Source organism: Haemaphysalis longicornis, unplaced genomic scaffold (genome assembly GCF_048455015.1).
Source record: "Haemaphysalis longicornis isolate Haplotype H1 unplaced genomic scaffold, Haemaphysalis longicornis Haplotype H1 scaffold_10, whole genome shotgun sequence".
Lineage (NCBI taxonomy): Eukaryota > Metazoa > Arthropoda > Arachnida > Ixodida > Ixodidae > Haemaphysalis > Haemaphysalis longicornis.
The window spans coordinates 122,934,763-122,959,160 of record NW_027526204.1 but is presented as its reverse complement, the minus strand read 5'-3'; the positions used below and the strand labels follow the sequence as shown (position 1 = coordinate 122,959,160).

The 24,398-nt window shown below is 48.7% G+C and overlaps 1 protein-coding gene across 1 annotated transcript in view; it reads right to left on the bottom strand.

Moving 5' to 3' along the window:
* Positions 1 to 814: 814 nt before the first annotated feature.
* Positions 815 to 24,398, bottom strand: part of LOC144159216 (peroxidase-like) — a 44,084-nt gene continuing 20,500 nt past the window's right edge. Inside the window, exons 4-14 of the mRNA XM_077690573.1 lie at positions 19,448 to 19,710; positions 17,601 to 17,736; positions 16,644 to 16,867; positions 14,553 to 14,750; positions 12,986 to 13,141; positions 12,108 to 12,212; positions 10,960 to 11,459; positions 9,343 to 9,653; positions 7,842 to 8,011; positions 6,835 to 6,940; positions 815 to 3,492 (exon numbers count right to left, since the gene is read on the bottom strand). Of these exons, the coding sequence (XP_077546699.1) occupies positions 3,411 to 3,492; positions 6,835 to 6,940; positions 7,842 to 8,011; positions 9,343 to 9,653; positions 10,960 to 11,459; positions 12,108 to 12,212; positions 12,986 to 13,141; positions 14,553 to 14,750; positions 16,644 to 16,867; positions 17,601 to 17,736; positions 19,448 to 19,710 (2,251 nt within the window). The 3' untranslated portion in view covers positions 815 to 3,410. The remainder of the gene's footprint in view (positions 3,493 to 6,834; positions 6,941 to 7,841; positions 8,012 to 9,342; positions 9,654 to 10,959; positions 11,460 to 12,107; positions 12,213 to 12,985; positions 13,142 to 14,552; positions 14,751 to 16,643; positions 16,868 to 17,600; positions 17,737 to 19,447; positions 19,711 to 24,398) is intronic.

The following is a 24,398-nucleotide window of genomic DNA, read 5'->3' as shown; positions in this document are numbered from 1 at the left end:
TGACGACCCGGGTTCATATCCCAGTCGAACCCAAATAAGTTTCTATGTATATTCTTTACTTATTTTCTTTTTACAGCGTCCGAACAGTCTAAAATCACAACAGGAATGTCACAAAAACCTAACAAGAATTCCAGTTGTACGACAAACAACTTTGTTGGGACAACAGGAGTCCTGTTGCTACGACAAAGTCATTTGTTGTTACGGCACACATTTCTGTCGTAACCGCAAAGTCGATTTTCTCAACGACAAGCATTCCTGTAGTCAAAACGGAACTGCCATTTACGCTACTCTTCAGAATTGGCGGTAACATTCAAACCATGTACAACTGCTGAGGGAAAATCAGGATCACGGCAGGTCAGGAATTCGGCACTACGGAACATAAAAATGAGGACAGGAATGCGGCACACGACAGAACACCAGAATCCCGACACGACACGAATACGACAAGGCGACAGTACGACACGCGAAAATACGACAGAACTACAGAAACGTTTCCCGTCATTTTCCACTGGGCGTAATTTGGTTTCGTTCTTAATGTCGCCAGCAACTACGGTCACTTTTCGCGTTTTATGAGACTTCTAAAGATGTCGCCTAAAGAAGTGTGTCGAATTTTTTATAGATCTGTGCGGAATCGTCTTTCTTCAATTTTTCATATTTTTCTGGAAAAACCTGTTTTTTTTTTGCGCCTCTCAGAATTTTATGAATAGTACTTACATCTCTAGTCTTGTTTCGCGGCACTTGAGACGCCTAACCTCATAAGGATCACCACTACCATTGAAAGAGAGTGGAAAAGGAACTGGAAACAAAACGGCAGTATGATTGGAAACGGAGGCAGCACATCTTATCTGCATCGCTGGATGCCGTGTTTTCCTTTGTCGCTGTCCTCCGCATCGCTTTATTGAAACTTCAACAAAACGCACACACATTTGGCGCTACCTATAATGAGAAAAAGAAACAATGGTCTTCCAACACGGAATGGCAGTATCACTGGCGAACGCTGAAAAAATAAGAGGGACAGTACTTCCATGCTAACAGGTCAGTTCTCCTTCACACGTACAACGGGTAGACGGCGAGGGGTCAATGTTTCTCGTTCTCCGATCGCGGGTCAAGTTTATTTCACTTTAAGTACGAAGATGTACGACTTGGACGACAATCGCGACCGCTGTAAAAAAAGTCTTGCGTAAAACAGATTTCTTTGTGGGGCCTCATAAAGACGTTACTAGAATGGCAAGTCACCCATGTAAAGATATCAATCACCCTTTAGTTGATGCATTTAAAGCATCGACACGTCAATCCCTTCATTGCAGGTATATTCTCATTCTATTTTAGAAATGACGCCCCTGACTTTGTGGCATCTTTTTCGTTGTCGTTCAATACTGCTGGCGACTTGACTTTCGTCATGTGCATATAGGCTAATGTCATTGTTATTTCGATAAAAAAAGCGATTTTCCACGTTTCTGTGGTTTAAAGCTGGTACAAAAAACTTGCAAAAAGGAAAACTGCTTGTCAGTGTCCTGGTGTTGCTTGCTGCCCTAGAAAATCGTATTATTCATCCTTTAAGCTGACAACACATTTGATTGTAGTACTTATGACATATACTCTTAATTAAAAGCAAATACGATAGGCCCCGTTGCATTGTTGTTAAGTGTCTGAGAAGCCCAATAAAACTAATATCTAATTTAGAAAATACTACTGCCTCTGGAACCTAGGTGCCACAGTGCGCACGTATCCTAAGCATTCGGCAGCCAAGCTAAACACATGACGTGTATTGTCAGGTAGTATAAGGCATGGATCTATTAATGCACTTAGCCGTGTACTTGGCACGCAAGGCAGAGTTTTCAATATTTGCCGCCCGCAGTTCCGAATCAGTGTGACAGCGATTTGTTACCGTGGCTTTTTCAGTTTTTAAGCCGACTTACAGCAAGGCTTATAAGGCACTTAACGTTAATCCTTCTGGCATGGTAGTATCGCTCTCACCACTTTAATCTATGACAGCTGAATCTCTGCCTACTGAGCTTTGATAACTACGGGAAGACATGAAGAGTAGGCCTCAGCATTTATACCCATTGCGTAACAAATCGTAATCTTCGCGACCCGCACTTTTCCTTCTCACATCAAAACGCACAATCATGCCCGGAGTTCCCAACATCGAGATTGGTGCAGTCCACAGTTTGTCCGCATGGCGTACTCGACACCAAACTTGAATGTCACCGTCGAAAGACAAGGCCGTGGGCGCTCTGCCTCACTTTCTTTTGTTTTCTTCAACCGACCGGCTGCTGCTTTCAGAATCAACAATGTAACGCTGCTAAACTTGGCCGTTGATGTCGCTGTGATCGCTTCAACTCATCTAGTTGATGACGGCGACACGACACCTTCTTTGCACCTGTGGAGGTGTACGGAAGCGACAGATGATGACGACGTGCGCTAATCCATTGGTGCGTGTGTCCCAAATGCATGAAACGATCTTTGTGAGCGCACGTGATGGCCCGGGCTAAGGTGGAGGTCCAAAAGGGCCGACGGCTCTAGCTCCGATGACTGACGGAATTAGCAACAAGGACCAATGACGCTGCTATCTTCTTTCTCTTAATTTCTGAGCCAGTGCGCCAGAAATTGTCCATTTTAGCGCGTGAGTAACAGGTGTCAACACCAACCACCTCTTGGTTCCGGGTTCTACGCATGTCGTTGTTGCAGGAAATCCGTCTTGGGCATGTATAGTTGATTCGTCACTCTCGATTGGCTGCCAGGAAGTGTCGCAGTGTTCGCACGTGAGCCTCGGGAACGACGTTCATACTGCTTCTTTGCTTGTCGATAGTCCTTGAGGGCTACGGCCCGGGGTCGATGCCTCACTGCACGAAAGCTCACCGCACCAGACACTGCTGTTTCGTCACTGCCACTCGGTACACCGCTTCCCGCACAGCCGCGGTTAGACTTCTCCCGGGTTAATACGCATCCCGTAGGTTGAGCCGACGAAGAGGTCTTCAGAGAGGAAAAAAACTTCCCTGTGCCAAAGGGACCACAAAGGTTAAGCTCAAACGCGCGCGCGCGCCACCACGACGTAACGTCCTCCACCGTCTCATTGTTCGCCACGCATCGGCAACGTGCACGGCTCGAGGCTTGAAGTGCTCGGAGCTGTGAACCATCTACACACGCACACACGCACAACACGCACGCATCCACACTATCACGTGGCACGCCCCAGAATTATCCCGCACATTCTCCCCAGACTCTCGTCGCGCGTAGCCCCGGGCGTCCTCTTGCGAGCGCGTCGAAGAGGAGGGCTTGGGCTCACGCATGAACAATGTCCGGAGCAGCGACTGCGGTATGGCACCAGCGCGGTTTTGCCGGGGCACGAGGGGAAGGGAGGCGGAACAGGCCGGCCAGCGGCGGCTGCCGCCCAGCCCGAGAGTCGGCTACGTCACGGTGCTCGGCGGCACCTCGATCCAGGCGTCCATATTCAGGCCCCGCAGGGTGGCGCAGGGAACCTCGGGATTGCTGCGATAAAGAGAGAGAGAAAGAGGGTGGGTGGGAGAAATGCTTTGTGGACAGCCGGCGCCCGTCGACCTTACGATGATAAAATGCGCGGATTTCGCACCGTGCACCGTGCTTTCCCAGGACAATCACGTCATGCCTGTAAAGGCTGCTTCACACCAAGTATACTCTTGTTGAGGAAAAGCCAGCTTTATGCAGGAAAGCGTGACCTGGATGCGTGTAAATAAAAATTACGAGGAAACCTAAATCACTGTCCAATTGTTCAATATGTGCTCTCATTATTGCAATCATTCTTTTCTTTTTGTGTTTTCCTTCTTCATTTGGCTACCATGAATCAGCACATACCCGCGTTGGCATCGCCAAGCAAAAATGGATATTTATCGGGAACGTATACTCCTACTCGCCTAATTGCTAGTTTTGTGATTAGCGTGCTCGAACGGCGCAAATGAGTCTCATTACATGCCTTCAACACCGATTTATAAATCAAATGCCACGACGAATTCACTACGTCCGCCATTAGTAAGCTGACGTCACTGCTCTGTGGTAGTAATGGGGATGAGTGATCTTACCACATTCCGGTGTATCCTGTTTGGATTATAAACCGTACCTACTTCATTTTCTTTTCAACTTAATTGCCCCATTTTTAGAGCGAAAGCTATACTATGCCACAACTTTCAAGGGCATTCATCGCGTCGCAAGTGACCTTCATCTGCCGGCGCAAGCTGCCTCTCTTTATTATCGCAGTGCTCGATCGGAGCCTCGATCGCTCAGCGTCACTCAGCGCCATATGTGCTTGTGCTTCAGCGCAAAAGAACCACGGAACTTGGCGAGGGTTTAACGGCTGCTTCGCCGGCGCTTGGTCGTTCAGTCTCGCCATCGATGGCGCGCTGGCTGGGCCATGTTTTCGCGTGCCCTTCAGCGCATGCGAAAGGATGAATTCGCACATCGAGTAGATATAGCTAGACGCCGGGCTGCGAAATCTCGAGCAAAGGAAAGCTTTCACGAAACACCGTGTGCACAGTCTTTGTTTTTCGCTCGAGATAGCCAGGTTTAGAAATGTTAAGCCTAAACAATTATTATTCCTTAAGCCGTAGACCATTTTGTGTGTCATCCACAGGCCGTTTTTTCGAGTTCTGAATGAGTACAGTCCAGCCCGCTTATAACCAACGCACAGGGAAACGGAAATCACTTTGTTATATCGTTTTTTTTTTGCTATACCTGAACATAAACTATATGCGTACAAATGGTAACGGGAAACGAAGATTTGTTCTTTATAGCCAGTATTTCGTTAAAACAGGGTCCGCTATAAGTGGCCTATACTGTACCAGGGACGATGTATTTTTGACCTGACCAGTTACTTAATTCTTTCACAGTAAAAGTAAGTTTGAATTAGCATTTAAATATTAACCCATAATTGAGAGTTAAAGAAGTGCTGGTTTGTGGCTATGTGCGTCAGGGTGCCTCAAACTCAGTTCCAACGGGAGTTCTCGCTCCGCAGGCAGCAGCGCTTGCTTTGCATTTTTTAGGAGTTCAACGGTATTCGAGGTGAACGAGTACGCTACAGCTTCAGCCAAGCGAATCTTCAAGGTGGGTTAGCGCAGGACGACACTGACAAGACCAGTGATACCCAGCTGCCAATAACGTTTAGCACTCACGCTGTTTCTCTGTGCGCGTGCATCGGGTACCTCTGCTCCAAATAAGGCTGGGAGTACGGCACAACGAGTAGCCTAACAACAAACTTCTCATTAGCGAACTTCTAATGCTGCGCTTATTTCGTGCGTTTATTTCGCCAGGAGGCCGATGTTTACGAACGTGTAATGTTGAGCGAGTTCATTAAGATGCATCCCCATGAAGCCGCAAAATGGCGTACAACAACGCCAACAGAAACACTGAAAGTCTTACCCAAGCTGTTTTTTTTTCTTTTTCTGCACCATAAAGCGTTTGACTCAGTACACACCGCAGCCGTGATAAGAGCATGAAAAGGCAAGGGGATAGAGGAGATTTGCATAAGACTTCTGGAATCCACATACAAGGAATTCACGGACAGGATAAGCTTCCACAGGCAAAGCGATAAATCCCCGATCGGAAAGGAAGTGAGACAGGGAGATACCACCTCGCCAAAACTATTCACAGCATGTCTTTACGGGGTGTTTAGAAAGCTTGACTGGGAAAACATAGGATTAAGGATAAACGGGGTATACTTGAGTCGTTTGAGGTTTGCAGACGACGTAGTCTTGCTGAGTGAGACTGCAGAACACCCGCAAGAAATTCTTGAGGAACTACAATCAAAAAGCATAGCCGTAAGGCTAAAATTAAATTTGAAGTAACGATGAATAAGCATGCCTAAAGCGACCTCTTCAGTTTAGGAAGGGATGCGCTAGAAGAAGTACAATATTATAACTACCTCGGACAGCTGGTTAGTGCTGACCCCAACCACGAAAGAGAAATCCGGCGCAGAATAGGTATAGGTTGGGGAGCACTCGGCAAGGACTCTCAAATAATGAAGAGAAAGCTACCTCGGTCACTTAAAAGAAATATCTACAACCAGTGCATACTGGCGGTTACGACATATGGAGCTGAAACTTGGCGCCTCACTAAACAACAAGAAAGCAAACGTAGGTCGGCTCAACGGGCAAGGAACGAATAATGTTAGGAGTAACACTCAGGGACAGGAAAAGAGCTACCTGGATCAGAGAACAAACTCGAGTTGATGATTTTATAGGTCAAACAAAGAAAAAGGCTTTGGCTGGCCATGTAGTGAGACGAACCGACGACCGGTGGACAGATAGGGTAACAAAGTCGATACCAATAGATGGGTGTAGAAGAAGGGGAAAACCATTAATCCGATGGAGGGATGAATGGGTAAATTGGGTGGCCAACAGCGGACAGGACAGAAGCTGTTAGAAGTCTGCGGGAGAGGCCTTCGCCCTGCAGTGGGCCTGAGTAGGCTGTTGTTGTTGATGATGATGATCAATATTTACATTACACTGTAGTGATTTCGTTTTAAAGTTGGTTTTGTCGCACGACTTAAAGACTTGTGGGAAAGCCCTTGCCCATTATTACCCGTTGTTTAGGTAATGACCTGCTACCTTGCGGAACTTGGTGAAGTGGTGTCTGCCGGTGGTTGCAGTTCACTAGCGTTGATTGGTGCGAGCATGGCTACAGTACTATACAATAACCAGACTGTTTAAAAGACCAAAACAAGAGTTGAAAAATGCAAGGTCATGATGAGGGATGAGTGACTGTCGCGCTCCAGGGCAAGACTCCTTTTATGTACTCAAAAACGCCGTTGCTCTCACACTTAGCCGCGCTGCTTTATTGGTGCGGACTGGTTGTAGTACTCACCTTTCAGACACTGTCCTGAGGACTTCCTTCTGCGTCGTCTCGTGGCCAATGCTGTTGTCGCAGATAATCTTGGACAGTGTGGTTCTCCGCAGTTCGGTCAGCTGGGCTGCGCAGCAAAGAGCGTTCCTTATAGCTCAGTCTGGTTTGCCCATGCGGGAACCTAACAAGTTATGGTCATTCATTTTCAGTTTTTCGGGCAAAGTACCCTACGTGTCAGCATGAACAAAAACCAGTATCAAAGCTACATATGATTATTCAATATCGGTTGGTTAACTCGTTATTTCGGCGGAACATTGAAGGCTGGAAAGGAATTTGCTGATAGCGTATTTCTTCTACAGGAGCATTAGTCTTCGTTAGAACCACCATCACGATGGTGATAGTGATGTAGTGATTTATCGCTGCGTTATCAAAAAATTTGGTGGCTTATGAACCATACAATCAGCCTTCCACAGGTGCACCGGTTTTTACAGCGCTTCAGTCAATCATAAACAGTTCAGAAAATACTTCGCCCGCATTTTAATAACGCCAGGACAACGGAGCAGGGGCCTGTAAAGGGTGCACCCCTGAACACAGGGTCTTCTTGCGGGTAAGCAACCTTTAGTGCTAAAGAGTACGTTATACTTACGGTTGTTAGTTTTCGGGTTTACATTTTAACGCGAAAGTGTTTTATGCGGGTATACAACAAGATTTCGCTGACGCCATATCCGCCACGGAAATGACGCTAGTGCACCTTTGCCGAGGCGACCCGCCGGCAAGACTTTGCTCGCAAAGCACACCCACAAGACAGCCGCCGACCCTCAAATCGTGCTGAGCTTCAGATTTCGCGGCACATTTCACTTTCGTGTTTTACCGATTTTTATCACAAAGAAATCAACCACAGTTTTTCTTCCTTTATTTCTCTCTTGCATAAATTTAAAAATGTTAACTTCACTAACCGTAGTAAAAGCTTCCACGTTGAGTGGAACCGTTTAATTTTTTTAAAACCACTTCTTCTTCCGGACGCTTACCCGGCGTGAAACTTCCGGCCTGGCCTCCGTGCTCGAAGTAGAAGCGGTCGCCGTACTTGAGCCTCCAGAACTGGATGCCAAGGATGCATCCGAAAGTGGGGCCGACCACGCCGCCCGGTAGCGAGTACTCGGACACGCCGCCCGTGAACAGGTCGATGTCGTTGACGTGCCTGGCAGTTGAGGGACGGAGGGACAGACAGGCCGAGAGAGTGTCACCGCGTGGCACACTTACGACAACGGTTGCTTCGTTCGCAGGCGCATTGTGCCACACAAAGTTGCACACAAATTTCTGCACGAAACTGAACTGCATTCTTACCCATACACTCGACCAATCTTATTGTTTTCCTCGATATATCTGCGATTTTCATACACCCTTATTTCTCTTAATTTTCTACGTTCTTCTGTGACCCTTTTTTTTTTGCTTTAAACTTCCTTTCATACGCCATAGGCAAAAATACGGAGTGAAAAGAAAGTGTTCACGAAGTATTTTCTTAATGCGCAGATGTATTTATGCTTTATCAAAAACTGTGTTCTACTTGCTTCGTAACTCACCGCTAACTGAAACCTTTGTAACTTGGACATATCTGTAACTATGAGTGCTTACCCTTTAGCGCAACCGTCCTATAGCTGCTATATAAACAGGGGTAGTCAACTTTGAAGTATCCCGACTACTTTAAAGAGAGCATAGCGCGCTGTGCTCTTTCAAAGGAACAGTAAAAAAATTCGTCCTAATGACGCGTATTGAGGACTTTCTGCTGTGCTCTTTCTTTCCCACCGCGTGTATCGGAATGCGGGAACGTAGTCTCAGAATCAAGATTGTTTGTCAGTATAAAGGCTGCTGCATACAAAAACACAAAGACTCAAATTCGCACTAACAAAAAATGGTGTGATCGCTTAACTTTTTTCTTCAAGACTTTCTTGCGCGCTGAGATCAATCGGGGACCGCACAATAGGTTTGCAAAGGCCAGCTGGAAACAGAGGCCCTAGAACAGCGCTAAGTAACTATAGTGCCTAGCCAGTATATTCTAGGCACTATAAAGTAACTATAGGATGATGATGATGATTTCTAGCGGTATCCTCTTTGTAGCGGGGTGATGACGTGTCATCTTACCAAAAAAAAATTATATACCTATGCGTTGCAGTCTTTGTTTAACATTAGCGCTGCTCTTAGGGCAGGCACAAAAAAACTTATTAGGCACAAAATATTTATTTTTTCCCAGTTACAGGTGGTAACTGTCCTAGGTAATATTCCCCTCCCTGCTTTTTGTCCACCAGCATTCTAATCTTCTTTTCGTCGGCTCGACAGCCTTGAAGTTAACTTCCTCTGTGCTAACCTTAAATCTTAGGACTTCTGGAAACCGAATATTTACCTCATGTAGATTTGGATGGATACGCACGCAACAGAGACTATGTGCCACATAGTCTCTGTTTCGTTTCCGCAGACCCCCAAGATAACTACGCCATCTAGTGGCGCGCTTCGAAAGTACGAACAGTAACTCACGAGTAGAGCCTCTGCAGCCGCTCCCGGACGGGCCTGGGCATGGCGCTGTCCAGGTGCTCGAACTTGGTGACTCGCAGGCCGAAGCAGCCCTTGAGATAGTCGGTGTAGCCCCGGATGCCGTGGTCCCGACCCCGCTGGATGTTGAGCGAGATGAGGTCCAGGCCGAAGGACTCGTTGCTCAGCCGGTACAGGTGGTTGGTGACGTCGTCCGTGATGAAATTGTCAAAGCGCTGGGAGCTCTGGCGCGCCAGGCCCCGGATCACGCGCTCCATCAGGCCGTCGCGGAACTCGAAGGGCCGGAAAAAGTGCTCCTGGATGCAAAGGAGGGTGTGAGTGATGTGTGAATTTGCATTCAGTTCTTTCACTGGCGAAAGATTCCAGAGCGCTAGTGTCATCGAAAGTTTGATCAGTTGGCCCTCTAGGAAGTCGAACGCTACGGATGAGGTGACTTTCAGCTTTATCCTATCCTGAAGAGAGGATTCCTAACTTGCACCTAGACTTTAAAATTGCTAAACACAAGTTTGGAATATGGCCGAGCTGGTAAGTCTTTACTGACACACCCATAGGCAGGAGGGAACGGTTGAGAAGTCGCTCGCTTAGCTAGGCTTCCCGGCCACTGTGTCAGCAAAAAGATGGAATTTCCGGCCGCGATGTTCACTAGAAATATTGTAACCGAGTACAAGGAGATGAACATGATGAAATGCTGGACGATAGAAGTGAGAGAAGGTGTAATGAAGTATATAGAAGTATTGTAGGAACCTCTGTCCAATTTTCCCGCCCCTGCAGACCTGTCATCCCAGTAACTTGCTCCTCTCACTCTTCTTTCATAATATACTTGTATTATTATCTTTCCGTCTTCTTGACGTCTTTGTATGAATAAATCCGTACGCACAAATTGAAGCATATCTTAGGAAAGTAAGGGAAAAGTTTAAGTTGGGTAATTAGTAAGTTGAAAGGTAAAGTAATAATAAAGGACAACTGAATGATTAACATATTTTATAGCGTAAAATAAATTAAAGCCGTTCCACTCAATGTGAAAGCTGTCGGAAGTACAGAGCGGTGATTCGCCATAACGGGCTGTGGCGCCGCTCCCTCTTACCGCCCATCACGCTCTTCGCCGCCCTGTCTCATTTCTCTCCTGATGAATTCAACGGAGGTTTCTCCAACGAATTTCAAATTTCCCGCCTTTGCAGTTCTCTCGCGCCCCCTGTCTGAAACTGCGTCAGCGGGAGTTCTGTTCCCTTTGTGCTCGCTTTTCCTCCCGCACGTGCCGGCGTTGCACTGCCACTTTTTTTTTTTTTTCGCTTATAAAAACCAACCCAATGAGCGTTCCTAACTAAATGAACGCGGGCTCTGCAGGTTAATTACGTATATTTCGCCTCAAATGTACCTACAGTTTTCTTTGCGCTGAACAACGCTGTATAGCAAGCGCCAGCGGTTCACGAGTTCCGATCGCTTATGACAATATAAACCGCTTGGTTTTCGAAGCCTCTGTGGGACGCTGCTACAAAGGGACGCCTCTACGACGGTACACCGTGGGGTTCTACTTTGGTACAGCGAGCGAGCTACGAGAAGGCGAGCCCCTAAAGTGCTCCGCCCTTAAAGTAGCGCCCTCACCTGCAGGGAGATGCGCGCGATGCGGCCCCTCGAGTCGATCTGCATGAAGTCGCCGTTGAGGATGGTGTGTCCGAAGCGGAAGGCGGCCCCGGCGAACTCGTTCAGCATGGACGGGTCGATCTGCCGGTTGTAGGTGGTGTAGCCGTAGGGCAGCACCTCGAGGCCGAACTCCCGGTGGAAGGCCTTGCCCACCACGAGCGGCAGGAACTCGTTGTACGTGACCATCTGCAGCTGGCCGACGACGATGCGGCGCGCCTCCTGGTAGATGCGCTCGTCGTCCCAGTGCGGGTTGATGCGCGACAGCCGCGTGGCCAGCAGGTTGTGCTGGCGCAGCCACATGGTGTGCATGGCCGTCAGTCCGGGCTGCTCGTTGACGCGCTCGTCGCCCGCGCGGAAGCACAGGTCGCCCAGCTCGGGGCGGCTGCACTTGTCCTCGCGCGGGTGGAAGCTGGCCGGAAGGATCATATCGCCCCGCCGGCCCACGTCGAACTTGAGCCGCCCTGTGAAGGAACGCGCACCGAGTTCCGTTATCTGTTTACGAGGTTGAACAAGACTACAGTGCACTCCAGTTAAATCAAACTCTGTTAAGACGAATTTCGCGGTTAAGACGAACAACATTTTTCCTCTCTTGTAACGTCCACAAAGCATAAGAAGCCTCCGCTTGAGATGAATTTCTGATAATACGAAATAAATTTCACGGTTCCTTCGAGTTCGTCTAAACGGGGGTGTACGGCCTACTTTGTATTTGTGAACAGCTTTAGTGAAGAAATGGTAAGGCCCCCTCCACTAGGGAGTCTACTGTATTCTCTGGTTCTTTTGTGACTGGAAGTAGTGCGAAAAATGCACACCTACCTCGTATTTGTTAACAGCTTTAGTGAAGAAACGGTAGGCACTCTCAAATGAAAAGCGTGCAGTTACACAGGGCCTGCTATTTTGACGTCCGGAATGCCTACACATTATTAGTCGCCACTGTTTTGACGTCAACCGCAACCGACGATAGTGCCACCGCAATTTGTGCAGTCGGCCTGTAAGTAGGTCTATAGCAGTTTCTAAGCGCAGAAGGGGCATCATGATTGGTTGAGCAAAGCAGACATTTCAGCCGGGATGGAAAGTGAATCCCGGCTGAACTGTGACAGACTGAGACTTACCGTCACCCTGAAGGGTTCTCAGCTTGAGGCTGTCGTCGAGCGAACTGCCGTACACCTGGGAGCCGTCTATGAATGACGTCAGGGAATCCATCTGCTGCCGGGGTCCTGCGGTCATTGCATAGTGGTCATTATAACGGGGCTCAGCACGCACGCGTGCCGTAAGCACTAATGCACAGACGAACGACGTGCTCCAGTAAAACCCGATGAAAAAAAGTTTAGGATACAGACGATTGCGAACATATTGAACTCATTGCCTAATTAGAACTCGTGACGTCATGCAAAGCGAACGTCTTCATCCCAACCCATCACTCCATCTGCTTAGCTGAATGCAATTAAACGAGTCTTAACCAAGATATATAGCCAGCATTATTTGACTATATGACCACTAATGTAACGCGAAGAAGCACCTCCCAGATATAAAATAAAAGTTTGCGAAAATATTTCAATTTTAGTGGGAACACATTTGATGGTGTAGAGTTCAGATCAACATGTAAACAGCATCTTCTCGACATTCAATAAGGTCAGCCCTCACATCGCTCATCGACCTCTGTCATATTTAGCTACTTCCTGCGTTTCTGTGTGTTCTTTTTGCCTGCCCGCGCGCATCCCACTTTCCTCACAGCATGCGGTGCACAGCTTCATGACTATGACAAAAAAAACGGTAGTTTGGAAATTAGCTTCTGTAGGTTTTGTGCTTAAGTAGAGTTCAAACTAAGCGCGAAAATTCGAAAGAAATGCTGGAGCCAAATATTTTGTCAGCTTGCAAGTATTGCGCGACGTGGATTCTAAAATAGTAAATTGGGACGGGAAAACAGACTGACTGGCGTCATGGCCGTCAAAATATGTACTTGATCGAAAAGTAGTGTTGAACTACTCACCGAGGCTGCAGAGCGGACACCTAGCCGATCGCGGGAAGTTCATGCAGTGCTCGCCGTACTTTCCAAAGAAGTGGTCCGTGGGCGGGATGTCAAACGAAAAGCAACGCGGTGAACTTCGAGTCTCGGCCGAGCAGCAGTCGATCACATCGTTCGGGTCTGAGGATAGAGAGAGGGAAAAGGGACGGGGTACTTTACTCCTCTACACTATTAGCCGCAGGCATTGTAAGTCAGTGATATCTTGTCAGGAAAAAAAAAAAAAAAAAAAGAAACGTTAGAAGCTCTGTTCGTGCCCGTAGTTGGCGGAATCTTCCCTGCCAGCATGATGCGTTGATTATCTCGGGCTTTTTCAGTTGCGCGGCGCCTTAAAACACGTCGTGAAATAGACGGGAGTTTCCATAAAAATGATACATTTTGATGCATCTGCACTGGGGAACATGAACCCAGGAGTGCAAGATATGTTTTGTTGCACGTGCACCGCGACGTGTAAGTGGAGGATATATGAAAACATGTAATCGAGCTGCCCTGTAGAGTTCGGTGTATGCTGACTTCAAAAATGTTGCTTACTATGTGCCGATGCGACACAAGGGGGGAATGTATCGGGACAGTGCTTGTTTTACGAACTGTAGCTGAGGTTGACGGCAAAGCTTTGTTGCTACGAGTAATTTGGTGTTCTGGAACACTGCTGTGAATGGCATCTGGGCTGTTGAATATTTGTAAAATAATGGGTATGCAACAGATAGCGAAGTGGTAGCACTGACGTAACAGCGTCGTGTTTAGCAACGCCGCGAAAACCTTTGAAAATTCAAAATACGAAGGATATTGAATTCTTCCTAGTGGTATGTCCACACAGCTATGGACGAATTGGAAAGAATTATGGGCGGCGAAATTATACTGCTGTTTAGTTCAACCCTCCATCATAAGCGGTTGTCGGGAAGACACAAACACGCACACACATTTACTTACTCCAGTTCCATGGTATGGAAAGCGGAAGACCAGTGTCAAATACGCTGAGATGAAGAGACGCATACATATGCGCAAGCAGGCTGCAATTAATATTTCATAAATGTCACAGTAGGGCTTCCAGTAAATAATAAAGCTCGCCGTTAGGCATAACGACCAGTACGTCGCATCTGCCATTTAGGCTGCAGATAGGAATTCACTGCCAGTTTAGTCAGTTATATTCTATGTTCAGTAGTAAGCGTCAACATTTGCATCTTTATGGAACATTAAGGGGTAGTAACAAAGCGTACTCGCATTATTTCTCCGAGTGAGCAGCGACTGTAGCGATTCAAGTCGCTTCAAGAAAACGGCGAAGTTTATCGCGGCCTTTAATCGGCACCACTTTTCGTTTCTCCCCATACCGTTCCGAGTTCTGTGTTGCCCGCGTTTTTCAAAAAAAGTTCCACTCAGTTCCCAGCCAGCACCGGCGCGCATTACGTGTCCCCTCACTGCCGGCGTTGACGCCAAAAAAATTCTCTGTGCAAAATGGTTCGCAATATGGGCATTCCATCGTACGCGGTGCTTTTACGGAAGGTTAGAAACGCTCATCTACGAGGGCACCACTCACTGCCCAGGTCGACGATCTCTCCGGGCACGCTGGATATGGGCGAGAGGGCGAAGTCGTGGTCCAGGAACTGGCCCCACTGCATGAGCATGTGCGTGGTGTCCCTCGAGGGCCGGTCCAGGTCCACGTGCACCGTGGTCGACACCATGCGCGGGTTGGGCAGGCTGCCGCCCGTCTCCGAGATGCGGGGCGCCGACACGCCTATGGTAAGAGAGGAGGGAGGAAGCAGCGAAATGAAGGTTAGCCATTATGCTAGTGATTGGTTCGTACTCAAACTGACCAGGTGCTCTGTTTTCAACTCAACTAACGAAAGAGATGGATGCTACACGGCTCTCAGCAGTCCACACATCGAGCGTGTCTAACTCACCGTGACACTCTGCGGTGACCGGCTGAAGGAAAGTGACAATGAACTTTCGGGCCTCACGGTTCCAGCTACCTATCGGGGGAACAGAACTGTCCTTCCAAGAAGGACCCAACGCCTGCTGTAACGTTTCTTCAGCCGGTCACTGTAGGGTGACACGGTGATTCCCATACGGAGTAGCAAGCCGAGCTCGCTGATGGGCTGACTTCTTTCCATCACTGAAGTTTCTCTCTCTCTCTCTCTCTCTCTCTCTCTCTCTCTCTCTCTCTCTCTCTCTCTCTCTCTCTCTCTCTCTCTCTCTCTCTCTCTCTCTCTCTCTCTCTCTCTCGGCACTCATTCGGTGGGCTGGTAAGAGCCGTGTAGCACCCACAGGGGTACACGCGTCTTGTGAAAGAAGCTATATAGATCGCTTCATTGTCTTGACTTTCCGGGGTTGTTTTCGAAGTGGCGCGATGGGTGACCTCTGCGTGGAGTCTTTTTGGACGCTGAGTGTGCCCTAGATTGCCGACTAAAAAGGCATCGAGGAAAGCGGAAGAGCCAATATAAATGATGGGCTCTGACAGGAAAAGTAATAAATAAATCAGGGAAGCAAAAAGGAGTTGTGAGAAATAAGGGCAACGAAACAAAGCAACGAGGATAAAGCAGGAAGAAGCCGAACGGTTCATAACCGAAGAGATACAGTATCAGAGGAATGAGCAAATAAACCTGCCAGCCATAAAAAGGACTTAAGTAATTGATGCGCGAGCTAGCCACGGAAACACGAACACAGAGGAGCGACTGAAATTACAGCAACAGACAAGAACAAGACAATGATGTAAATAACAAGAGAAGAAAAATGTGAAATAAAAAAGAACTATTTGAAAAAAAAGAATTCAGGGAACCTTGCACTCACGCGCAAAACTTTGAATGGTGGAGCTGTTCTAGGTGATCACTGACAGACACAAAGTTGAGCTTTAGTATCGTTGTAATGTCATGGTTGACGGCGGCGGCGTGAGATTTGATGGGACACGTGCACGAGCGCTCGGCGTTTTCTTTGTATTTTTAACGGCGGACACCATGCACAAACGACTAGCTCAACAGCTTCGCTGTTAGAAATACTGAAGCAGCGTGTTCGAAAGGAAAAGAAACACTGTAAATTCTTTGTAGTTCCTACACTCCTGATGATTGTAAAAAGGATGGACGCCTTGTGAGGTCGTTGCACGGAGTTTCCCAACGGCGATCCTGGCCTTTAAAGGACACCAACACCTTTTTATACTACAGCAGAAAGCCAACTGACAGATCCAAGGCGATCGACACAGCTTTTGAGTTGTAGCAGCATTGCCGAAGACGACGAAGCACCACTCTGAGGCTCACTGAGCTAGCCTCGTGGCGGGAGCGGTCAATGCTCCTAGAATCTCCTAGCGTTCGACCAGGCATAGCTGCCGCTGGCCCGTCAGCTCCTGCCTTCTGTTCTAAATATACGTGTTGCGTTGCGGCTCAGCGTTCTGATTGCCTCAAGCTGCCACAGAGTAAACACAACTGTGACTTTCAAATTACCCTTCTTGCCACGTCCCCTCGGGCTTACATATAACTATTTGTCAGAGTGAGGGCGCGAGATCGCACCCTCTAGCCGGGAATAAAACGGCCTGTACGTTTTTGCACCCGGAAGCGAGCCGTTGAAGAGCTGCGTGCTTCAAATTAACACATTCGCGGGTAAACTTCGTGAGAGAGAGAGGGAGAGCAGGCCCTCGTACCGTCGGCGTATCTGGGCGGCAGCAGGCGGCGCATGCAGGAGTAGGCGGCGCCCCAGTCCGGGTGGTCGAGGTTGTTGCAGGAGCCGTCCGCCTCGCGGAAGGGCCCCGGCCGGCACACGTTGTTGCTCAGCCGCTGGCAGCGGTCGCGCACCAGCTCCAGCCGCGAGCCCGACAGGTCGGTGCGCACCAGCCCGTGGAACTCGTCCTCCCAGAACATCTTCATCCTGCGACGCGTCGGCGAGACCGAGATCCGAAATTCGTTATGAAGGCGGCAGCAGCAGCAGCAGCAGCAGCAGCAGCAGTAGTAGTAGTAGTAGTAGTAGTAGTAGTAGTAGTAGTAGTAGTAGTAGTAGTAGTAGTAGTAGATACCTTCACTAGAGAAGCAGCAGCACCGCTGGTCACGATGGAAGAAAGGAATGGGGAGATAGGGCAAGGGTAAAGAAACAAATGCTGATATATCTTCAAAAGCCTGCGTTGATTTAATGACCGGTTCAGTTCTTGGCGTCTGCAGATAATGGCCAGCTCATGGTAACAGTAACAGAGCGAGTAGTTTGTGCAAGTCCTGCAGTCCGTCCGGTGGAAGTTCCGCAGTTTGACCGCATGGAAGCGGGGAGGGCGTTTAAAAAACCCCGCCGTTGGATGTCGATACCGCAGCTGCTGCCGCCTTTTCAGTCTCTCGCGGGATTTCGCGCCGACGTACCGTTATGACGTACCGTTATGACGTACCGTTATGACGTAGTACCTGCGGTATAGGTATTTCATAGCGATACGTTGGCGCGATACAGGTAATTCATAACGATACGTTGGCGCGAAATCCCGCGAGAGACAGAAAAGGCGGCAGCAGCAGCGGTACCGACATCCAACGGCGCGCTTTTTTTAAACGCCAACATGCGGTGTCCTTGTTTTTTTCCTTCATGCATGGCACCCGGAGGGATCTCGACGGGCGCGGAGGCTCACTTGTGGGACAGGATGCGCGTGGTCTCCTCGAAGAGGTACGCCATCTCGTCCATGGCGATCGCCTTGTCTTTGGCCACCCGCGTCTGCATGTGCCGCACCGAGGCTGGGCACACGGGCACAGGGGACACCCGCAGACCTGTGGGCGGAAAACCGTGACGTCAGCACTTTTGGAGCTTTGCTTTCCCGCTTAGATAGCTTCGCTTCCGCGCCTGCATTTTGTGCTTTTCTGCGTAAATAAATGAAAAGGCCAAAAGTAATGCTATGTTCAGCCTACCGACGCAACAGCCATATTGTGAGCTATGGACGTAAAAAAAAACGACGTTTAATGCAGTTCGGTTGGTTGAGACGTGTAATGACGTCATTATTTGAAGATATTACGACAGTTACGACAACAGTCTGAGCCTTGCATAACATGCCCTTCAACAGTATCTTAGGTTTAAGAAACTATCATTGTCACCGCCCACAAAGAGAAGCAATAAACTACTGATGATGTGGGTGGAGACAGAGTGCATTTCATGCAAGTATATGAAATACAAGGATTTGAAAAGGGAGAACGTAGTGGAGACGGGGAGGTAGCGGTTTCGAAGAAGTGGAAACAAGATGGGAAATAGGGAGGCCGGCTTCGATCAGAGTGAGGGCGCGCATAAGCAAAAATTACTAATTGGGTTTGGTACACTTGCATTTAGATTTATGTAATAATGTGTTTTGAATAATTAAAGCGCTTGCTGATTTGATGAGCCGTTGATGAATCAAAAATCGACAGATAGAATCGACAGGGGTGCAACCTCCGCATGTTATACTGCCCAGCGGCACTTCTTTTTTTTTTTTTTTTTTAGAATAAAACACCTCAAAAACAGCCAGTGTACGTTCAGTAGCCGTATGACTAGAGAAAGTACGGCAGCGCTGGGTCATCAATCTCCCCCGAAACTCATTGAAAAGTCAACGTTTGCAAGCTATCGGGAACCACCGAATGCTCTGATTGCTGGTTGGGGGATTAGCACTCGAGCTCCAAATGAGACAGCTTCCATGGTCATAGGGGAGCGAGTGAAGCTGTTCCGGAAGTTTAATATTATTGTCGGAAATGCAATTCGGCTGATCTAAAGGGACCCTAAACGCAGGAGAGAAAAGTAACAATTCGGTGAGAAGTCGATTTCCTGGCAGTACAACTACACAGACAATTACCCTATTTCGTTTTTTTTTTTTGTAAGGCAGTTTCCCGTTTTTTAGGCGGAAGCCCCTCAGGGGCTGGGGCTGTTGGCGTCTCCTGTCGTCGTCGTAATCGTCGTCTCATGTAGTCACGACACTAAAACACCGGGAAACTCGTTTACGCCTCGCGCTAGAACGTACTGTGTACTAAAAAAAAAAACACTGGGACACTCGTTTACGCCTCGCGCTGGCGCGCTTCGTGCTTCAAAGACTCGAGACTTTTACAGCAAAGCTGTATACGTCTACCTAACAAAGGTTTTAGTATTTCGGTCCTCCCCAGATTTCACGTTAGTAGAGATGGCCCGGATTTTTTTTATCAACGAAACAACCAACAAGAAACACCCCAAAAGTCACAAAGCACTACTTTTTGTCTGCCCCTGTTGGGTGTTGTTAAAATCTCGTCGTTTGGGTACATAACTATTTCCCTGGGAGGAACCGCCAGCGGTTGTAATTTTGGGACCTCCCAGTGTGCTTGTACCAAATAATGTATCATTGAAATAGAATTCACTTCAAAAAAAAAAAAACAACTGGAAAGGGACAGTTGGTGTTGGCGTAAGGTTATCGGCGGTCGGAATTTATATTAAAACTGTAACTACACGAATGCTACCGCATTCAGAGTCGTCTTCGGCGCTCGCACGTACCCCTAGCGACGTGGCTCTTCTCCAGCGCCTTCTGCTTGACGATGATGCGATGCGCCTCCCTGGCCGCCTCGTCGAGCATGTCGACGGGGACGCGGGACACGGTGGGCGAGCTCGGGTCCAGCGGGAACGAGATGCGCGGCCGCCACAGGGGCCGCTGACCACCGCCGCCGCCCGTCCGGGCCGGGGGCTGCTGGCCGCGGGCCACGGGCGGCGATGACGTCAGCAGCAGCGCGGTGCACACCACCGCGAGGCCTGGAAGTAGGCTGCGCGAGAGGAGAATGACTGTTGTAGGGATTCTTTTTAAAGGGGCCACGAAGACTAACTGAAACTTTGTTCATGTTGAAAGAAGTATAGTCTTTGGTAACTCACTCAGCTCCGTTCTAGCCACTAAAGACGCTTTATGGGCGAAGCCCCTGAGCGTCTCGGGCTGTCAGCGTCTCCTGTAATCGTCGTCTCATGTAGTCAAGGTACTAAAAGACAGGAATACGAGTTTTCCAACGCCTCGCGCTAGAACGTAACGCGTACTAAAAGAGGGGTGTATAATGGATAAAACCAGTTCAAAATAAACTAACATCACTTAGAGCTTTGTGGAACGCTCCCTGTACACTTCAGCAATCGGCAAGCACAATCAGAAGCTTTGTAGACTGGTTATAATTTGTGTTACACCCACGTACCCACCGGCTCTTGACGCTAGGACTGGTCGGGTCGGGTGGTCGGTCGAAGCACGAAAAGGCGTACTTACCTGGTGATGGGGCCTCGTTAATCACCGAGGACGAGCCACCAGCGCGAGGCGCGGGCATCGCACTGCGCTCGCGCTGACCCCTGCCACTACCCCAAACTGGGGAAGATGGGGCGTGCAAATTGCTTAAATCCGATTCAACGCAAGAGAGGGCGCCACCGCCTCAGCAAGCGCGCGATTGCTCCGCCCACCGGCGCTTCTTTGACGCCCAATGAGCCCGCGCCGTGTTGCAAGAGAGAGACCTACAATCTTTGAATACACATATACACTGCATGCTTCGCCCGTCCCCAGGTTTGAGGTTAGTGGAGGTGGCCCGGGATTTTTCCTTTTTAACAGCAGAGCTGTTTAAGCTTTCAGTTCCGCCATCGAGCGTTACCAAAAAAACTCAGCCCAGCCGAGCGCAGGTCAGCGTGCGCCACGCGGGGAGCGCTCAGCGTTGGCGAGCTCGACCTTCGCGAACGCTCTGCCCAGCATTGGTGGCGTGAACTCTCGCATGCTGTACTCCTCGCCAGTTCACGTGCGTTCGAGGCTGAAGTAGTGAGCACAGACACCGAGTTCGCGAATCAGGTTGCCGCGGGCTCTAGCGCGTGCTAACACGGTCCACTTTGGGAGAGATGTGACAGCCTGCGGGAAAAACGATCCGGGCCTGCCAGTCATGGCGAACTTTCAGCTGCAAGTTCAGCTGCAAGACAAAGCAGACTTTTCAATGAACCAAACGTATTTTATTCTTGTAGCCCCTTTAATGTAGTAAACCTTCGAACATACAAAACCGCGCAAAAACACACGAAACACGAGGACGAAGAGTCCTCTTCGCAAACCTTCGTTACAAAGATAGCCTTGGGATAGGAAGATGAGTTTGTTATGAGAGACAGTCCGTTAAAATCGGAGATGGGGTACCCTGTGTGCACTCCAGGGTGGTCATAAAACCCCTTGAATAAAGCGAAATTTCGAATAAAGTAAGAGTGTCCTTTGTACTTCTTCTTCGTCCGTGTCTATTTCTCGCCAGAAAAATGCAGTCAGATAACCAACTAGCCCAACTTTATGCCTTAACAGTCACGGATTGTTGCTCATAGGCTTAATAGAACTACTTCAACTTCTTATTTAAGTTGAAACGGACTACGTTGCCACTGTGCCCCCACTGTGATGTGCGAGAAAACCTGCAGCACCTGCTCTGCGAATGGGGTCTATTTAGTGCGCCAAGAGTTCCCCTCGCAGTGTCCTTGGGACTGCCAGTTCCCGTGGACATGCAGCTAAAGGACGTTTTAGGTCCATCGGCATGTCCCGAGCGTGGTTTACTAGCTACAAAAGCTTTGATCGCTCCCTCCTGCAACACACAGGCCTAGACCGTGTCTGTCTCTGTAAATAAGTGAACGCCTCTGTGGGCATCAACTTCTTTAACATCATCCCCATAATCTTGATAAAGTCATCGTCTGGCGAAGTAAGCTAGGCATTTTAGCCCGGCTAACATCGCCAGACTTCATTAAAGATTGTTCTCTCTCTCTCTCTCTCTCTCTCTCTCTCTCTCTCTCTCTCTCTCTCTCTCTCTCTCTCTCTCTCTCTCTCTCTGTCTGTCACACACACAGCTGCCTTGGCCTATAACACTAAGTCTGATGAAGTACACTGTTCCACTTTCTACGTTTCATTCAACTCTTAAAAAATACGGTGAAGCTGTTTCCTTTGGTAGTGTTATTATTTTTTTAGCTGGGGTCATAAATAAAGGGGGGGAGGTATGAGGGATCTATGCGGATTCTTATCGAGGCGAATAACGCACAGTTCCGCTGCATTTTATAGGGTAGTTCTTATAACCACTTAGGTTTATCTCGCTTTTTTTTTTTTCGCAGCCGATGCATCGACAGGCACTTTGGCGATGTCTGGTATCGCGCTTTAAATTAAAATACAATTTAATTTTCGTTTTAAATTAAAGCCTCCAAGGAACTGATATGTTAATCAATCGGCTGGTGCCAGCCTCAACTCAAATAAAACTGATAAAAGATAGCCGCATTTCCAGTTATGATCAGTTCTTCGGCGGGCCTTGAATGTTAAAATGCAAACAGCCGCAAAAATCAGTGCCCTTGGAGAATGCGGAACCGAATTTGACTGTTTGGTACAGTTTAACAGGTGCGGAGTCAGCCCTTGTTGATCCGAAATAGGCAGCCGCTCCCGGATGTACGGTACCGTCGTTCGTCCCTATAAGCGTTACTGGACGCTGCGCGGACGTTCGCCAAAGTTGGACTCCCTTTTACTCCTTCTATCAGACAGCCTAATGTGTTGTATACGTAATAATCGCCGTGTGCTCTCGCAGCCTATTCGCCAAAAAAAGAACGACTTCGCCCCCCCCCCCCCCCCCAGATAAGAAGCATTTGCTTGCAGATTCTTTAATGCCTATTTATGCGTTTAAGCCACTCAACTAAAGGCAAAAAAACGATATTAATGAAATGTAATTATGCAGAGGCCTAAACAGAATGTGTCTAGACAACCTTGTGGTGGGAATAAGACGGGGCCATGGTGTGCGGCCTTCTCATCTAGGAGGTGTTTTTCTCGGCGCGAGGTTGTCCGTACGGCCGAGAGGCGCGCTCGCGCGAAACGCCCAATCGTTGCCGAGTTTTCCGCCGGCGCAAACAATCGGACTGACCGTCAAAACATTCATGTCAGGTCCGCAGCGTCCTTCGAGGGCTTTCCGCACTAAATGAGGATAGCGTGCCGAAACGGACACGAGTACTTCGTGTCGGCCGTCGTTCGTTTCCGAGACGAGACCGATTTAGACAACCTCCGGAGGTGGAAAAACAACGGCCATCGGTAGAGCAGCGGGTAACGCGTCATGGGTAAGGAGCCTGTGTTCCGGACATGGTGCGCATTATCGACCTCCGACCTTATGTGGGCGGCTATGTTTTATCCTGTCGTGGTAGTAATAAATGTGCGTGAAGTTGATGTTTAAATAAAATCTCGTTGTGTTTAAGCACTCGATGGGAAAATTAGATGTCAGACTGAGACACCTCCGCGGTGTCTGTCTGTCTGTCTGTCTGCCCATCTGTCTGTCTGTCTGTCTGTCTGTGTGTCTGTCCCTCTGTCTGTCTGTCTGTCCCTTTGTCTGCCCGTCTGTCTGTCTGTGTCTGTCCCTCTGTCTGTCCGTCTGTCTGTCCCTCTGTCTGCCCGTCTGTCTGTCTGTCTGTCTGTCCCTCTGTCTGTCTGTCTGTCTGTCTGTCTGTCTGTCTGTCTGTCTGTCTGTCTGTGTTTCAGTCGCAGGCATAAGCAAGTCAGAGGTCCCGAGAAGAGCTAATTTCAGCCATGACTCACCTGTTCTGCCGTCCAACCAAACTAAAGTAAAAGTGCCTACTTCGCCGTCTCGCACACCACGCCTTTTGCGTATTTGCAGAAACGGCCGACGCTGCGCTGAACGGGCAATTAAGAATCGCTAATGCGTGACTTTCCCGCCACGCTTTTTGCACCGCTGTACCGATAGCTGGCGACTCGCTGAGGCAAACCCAACACGTGTATGAAAGTCAGCTACCGCATTCGCAGACAGGCACTGGCGTCCGAGAAAGCGCTCCTTAGTTTTAGCGTTCAACATTTTAATGCGAAAGGGTTAGATGAGTCAGCAGGAGGAATATCCGGCTTTGTTGTAAGCAATATAATGGTACAAAAAATTGGGCGGTGGCGCAAAGAACAAAAAAAAAAAAAGCAGCCGAATGATGTTTGAGTTGACGTCGAATAACTCAGAGAAGCGTTTATAGGAATCGAACCTAGGGAGTATAGAATGTGAAACCAGGGGCGGTATTCTCGTAACTGTCCCTTCTGAAAACGTCTCTTTTGTGTCCCTTTCATCGTGACGTAATTCCGGTTAGGCGGTGGGCGTTGGCAGTAGGTTTGTTGCGCTTGCGTTACGTCACTTCCGGTTGTTTGCTTTTAGCCAATCAGGGCTCGCCAAAAGGGACACTTTTGAAAGGGACGCAAAAGGGACAAAAGTCGAGAATACCGCCCCAGCACGCATCCCCGAGCCTGTAACGGCTCGATGGCTCCTGCTGTTTAACGGTGGGCCTAGTGAATGCGCTGTGGCCTTCGACTTAAGAATGTTTCGTTTTATGGGGGTTTTAAGCGCCAAAGCTACACCTAAGCTATGAGGTGCGCCGTAGTGTAGGGCTCCGAATCAATTTAATACCCTTGTCACACGGGCGCTTCCATTCGCGGTTGAGTCCGTGCGGATCGAGCTCAATC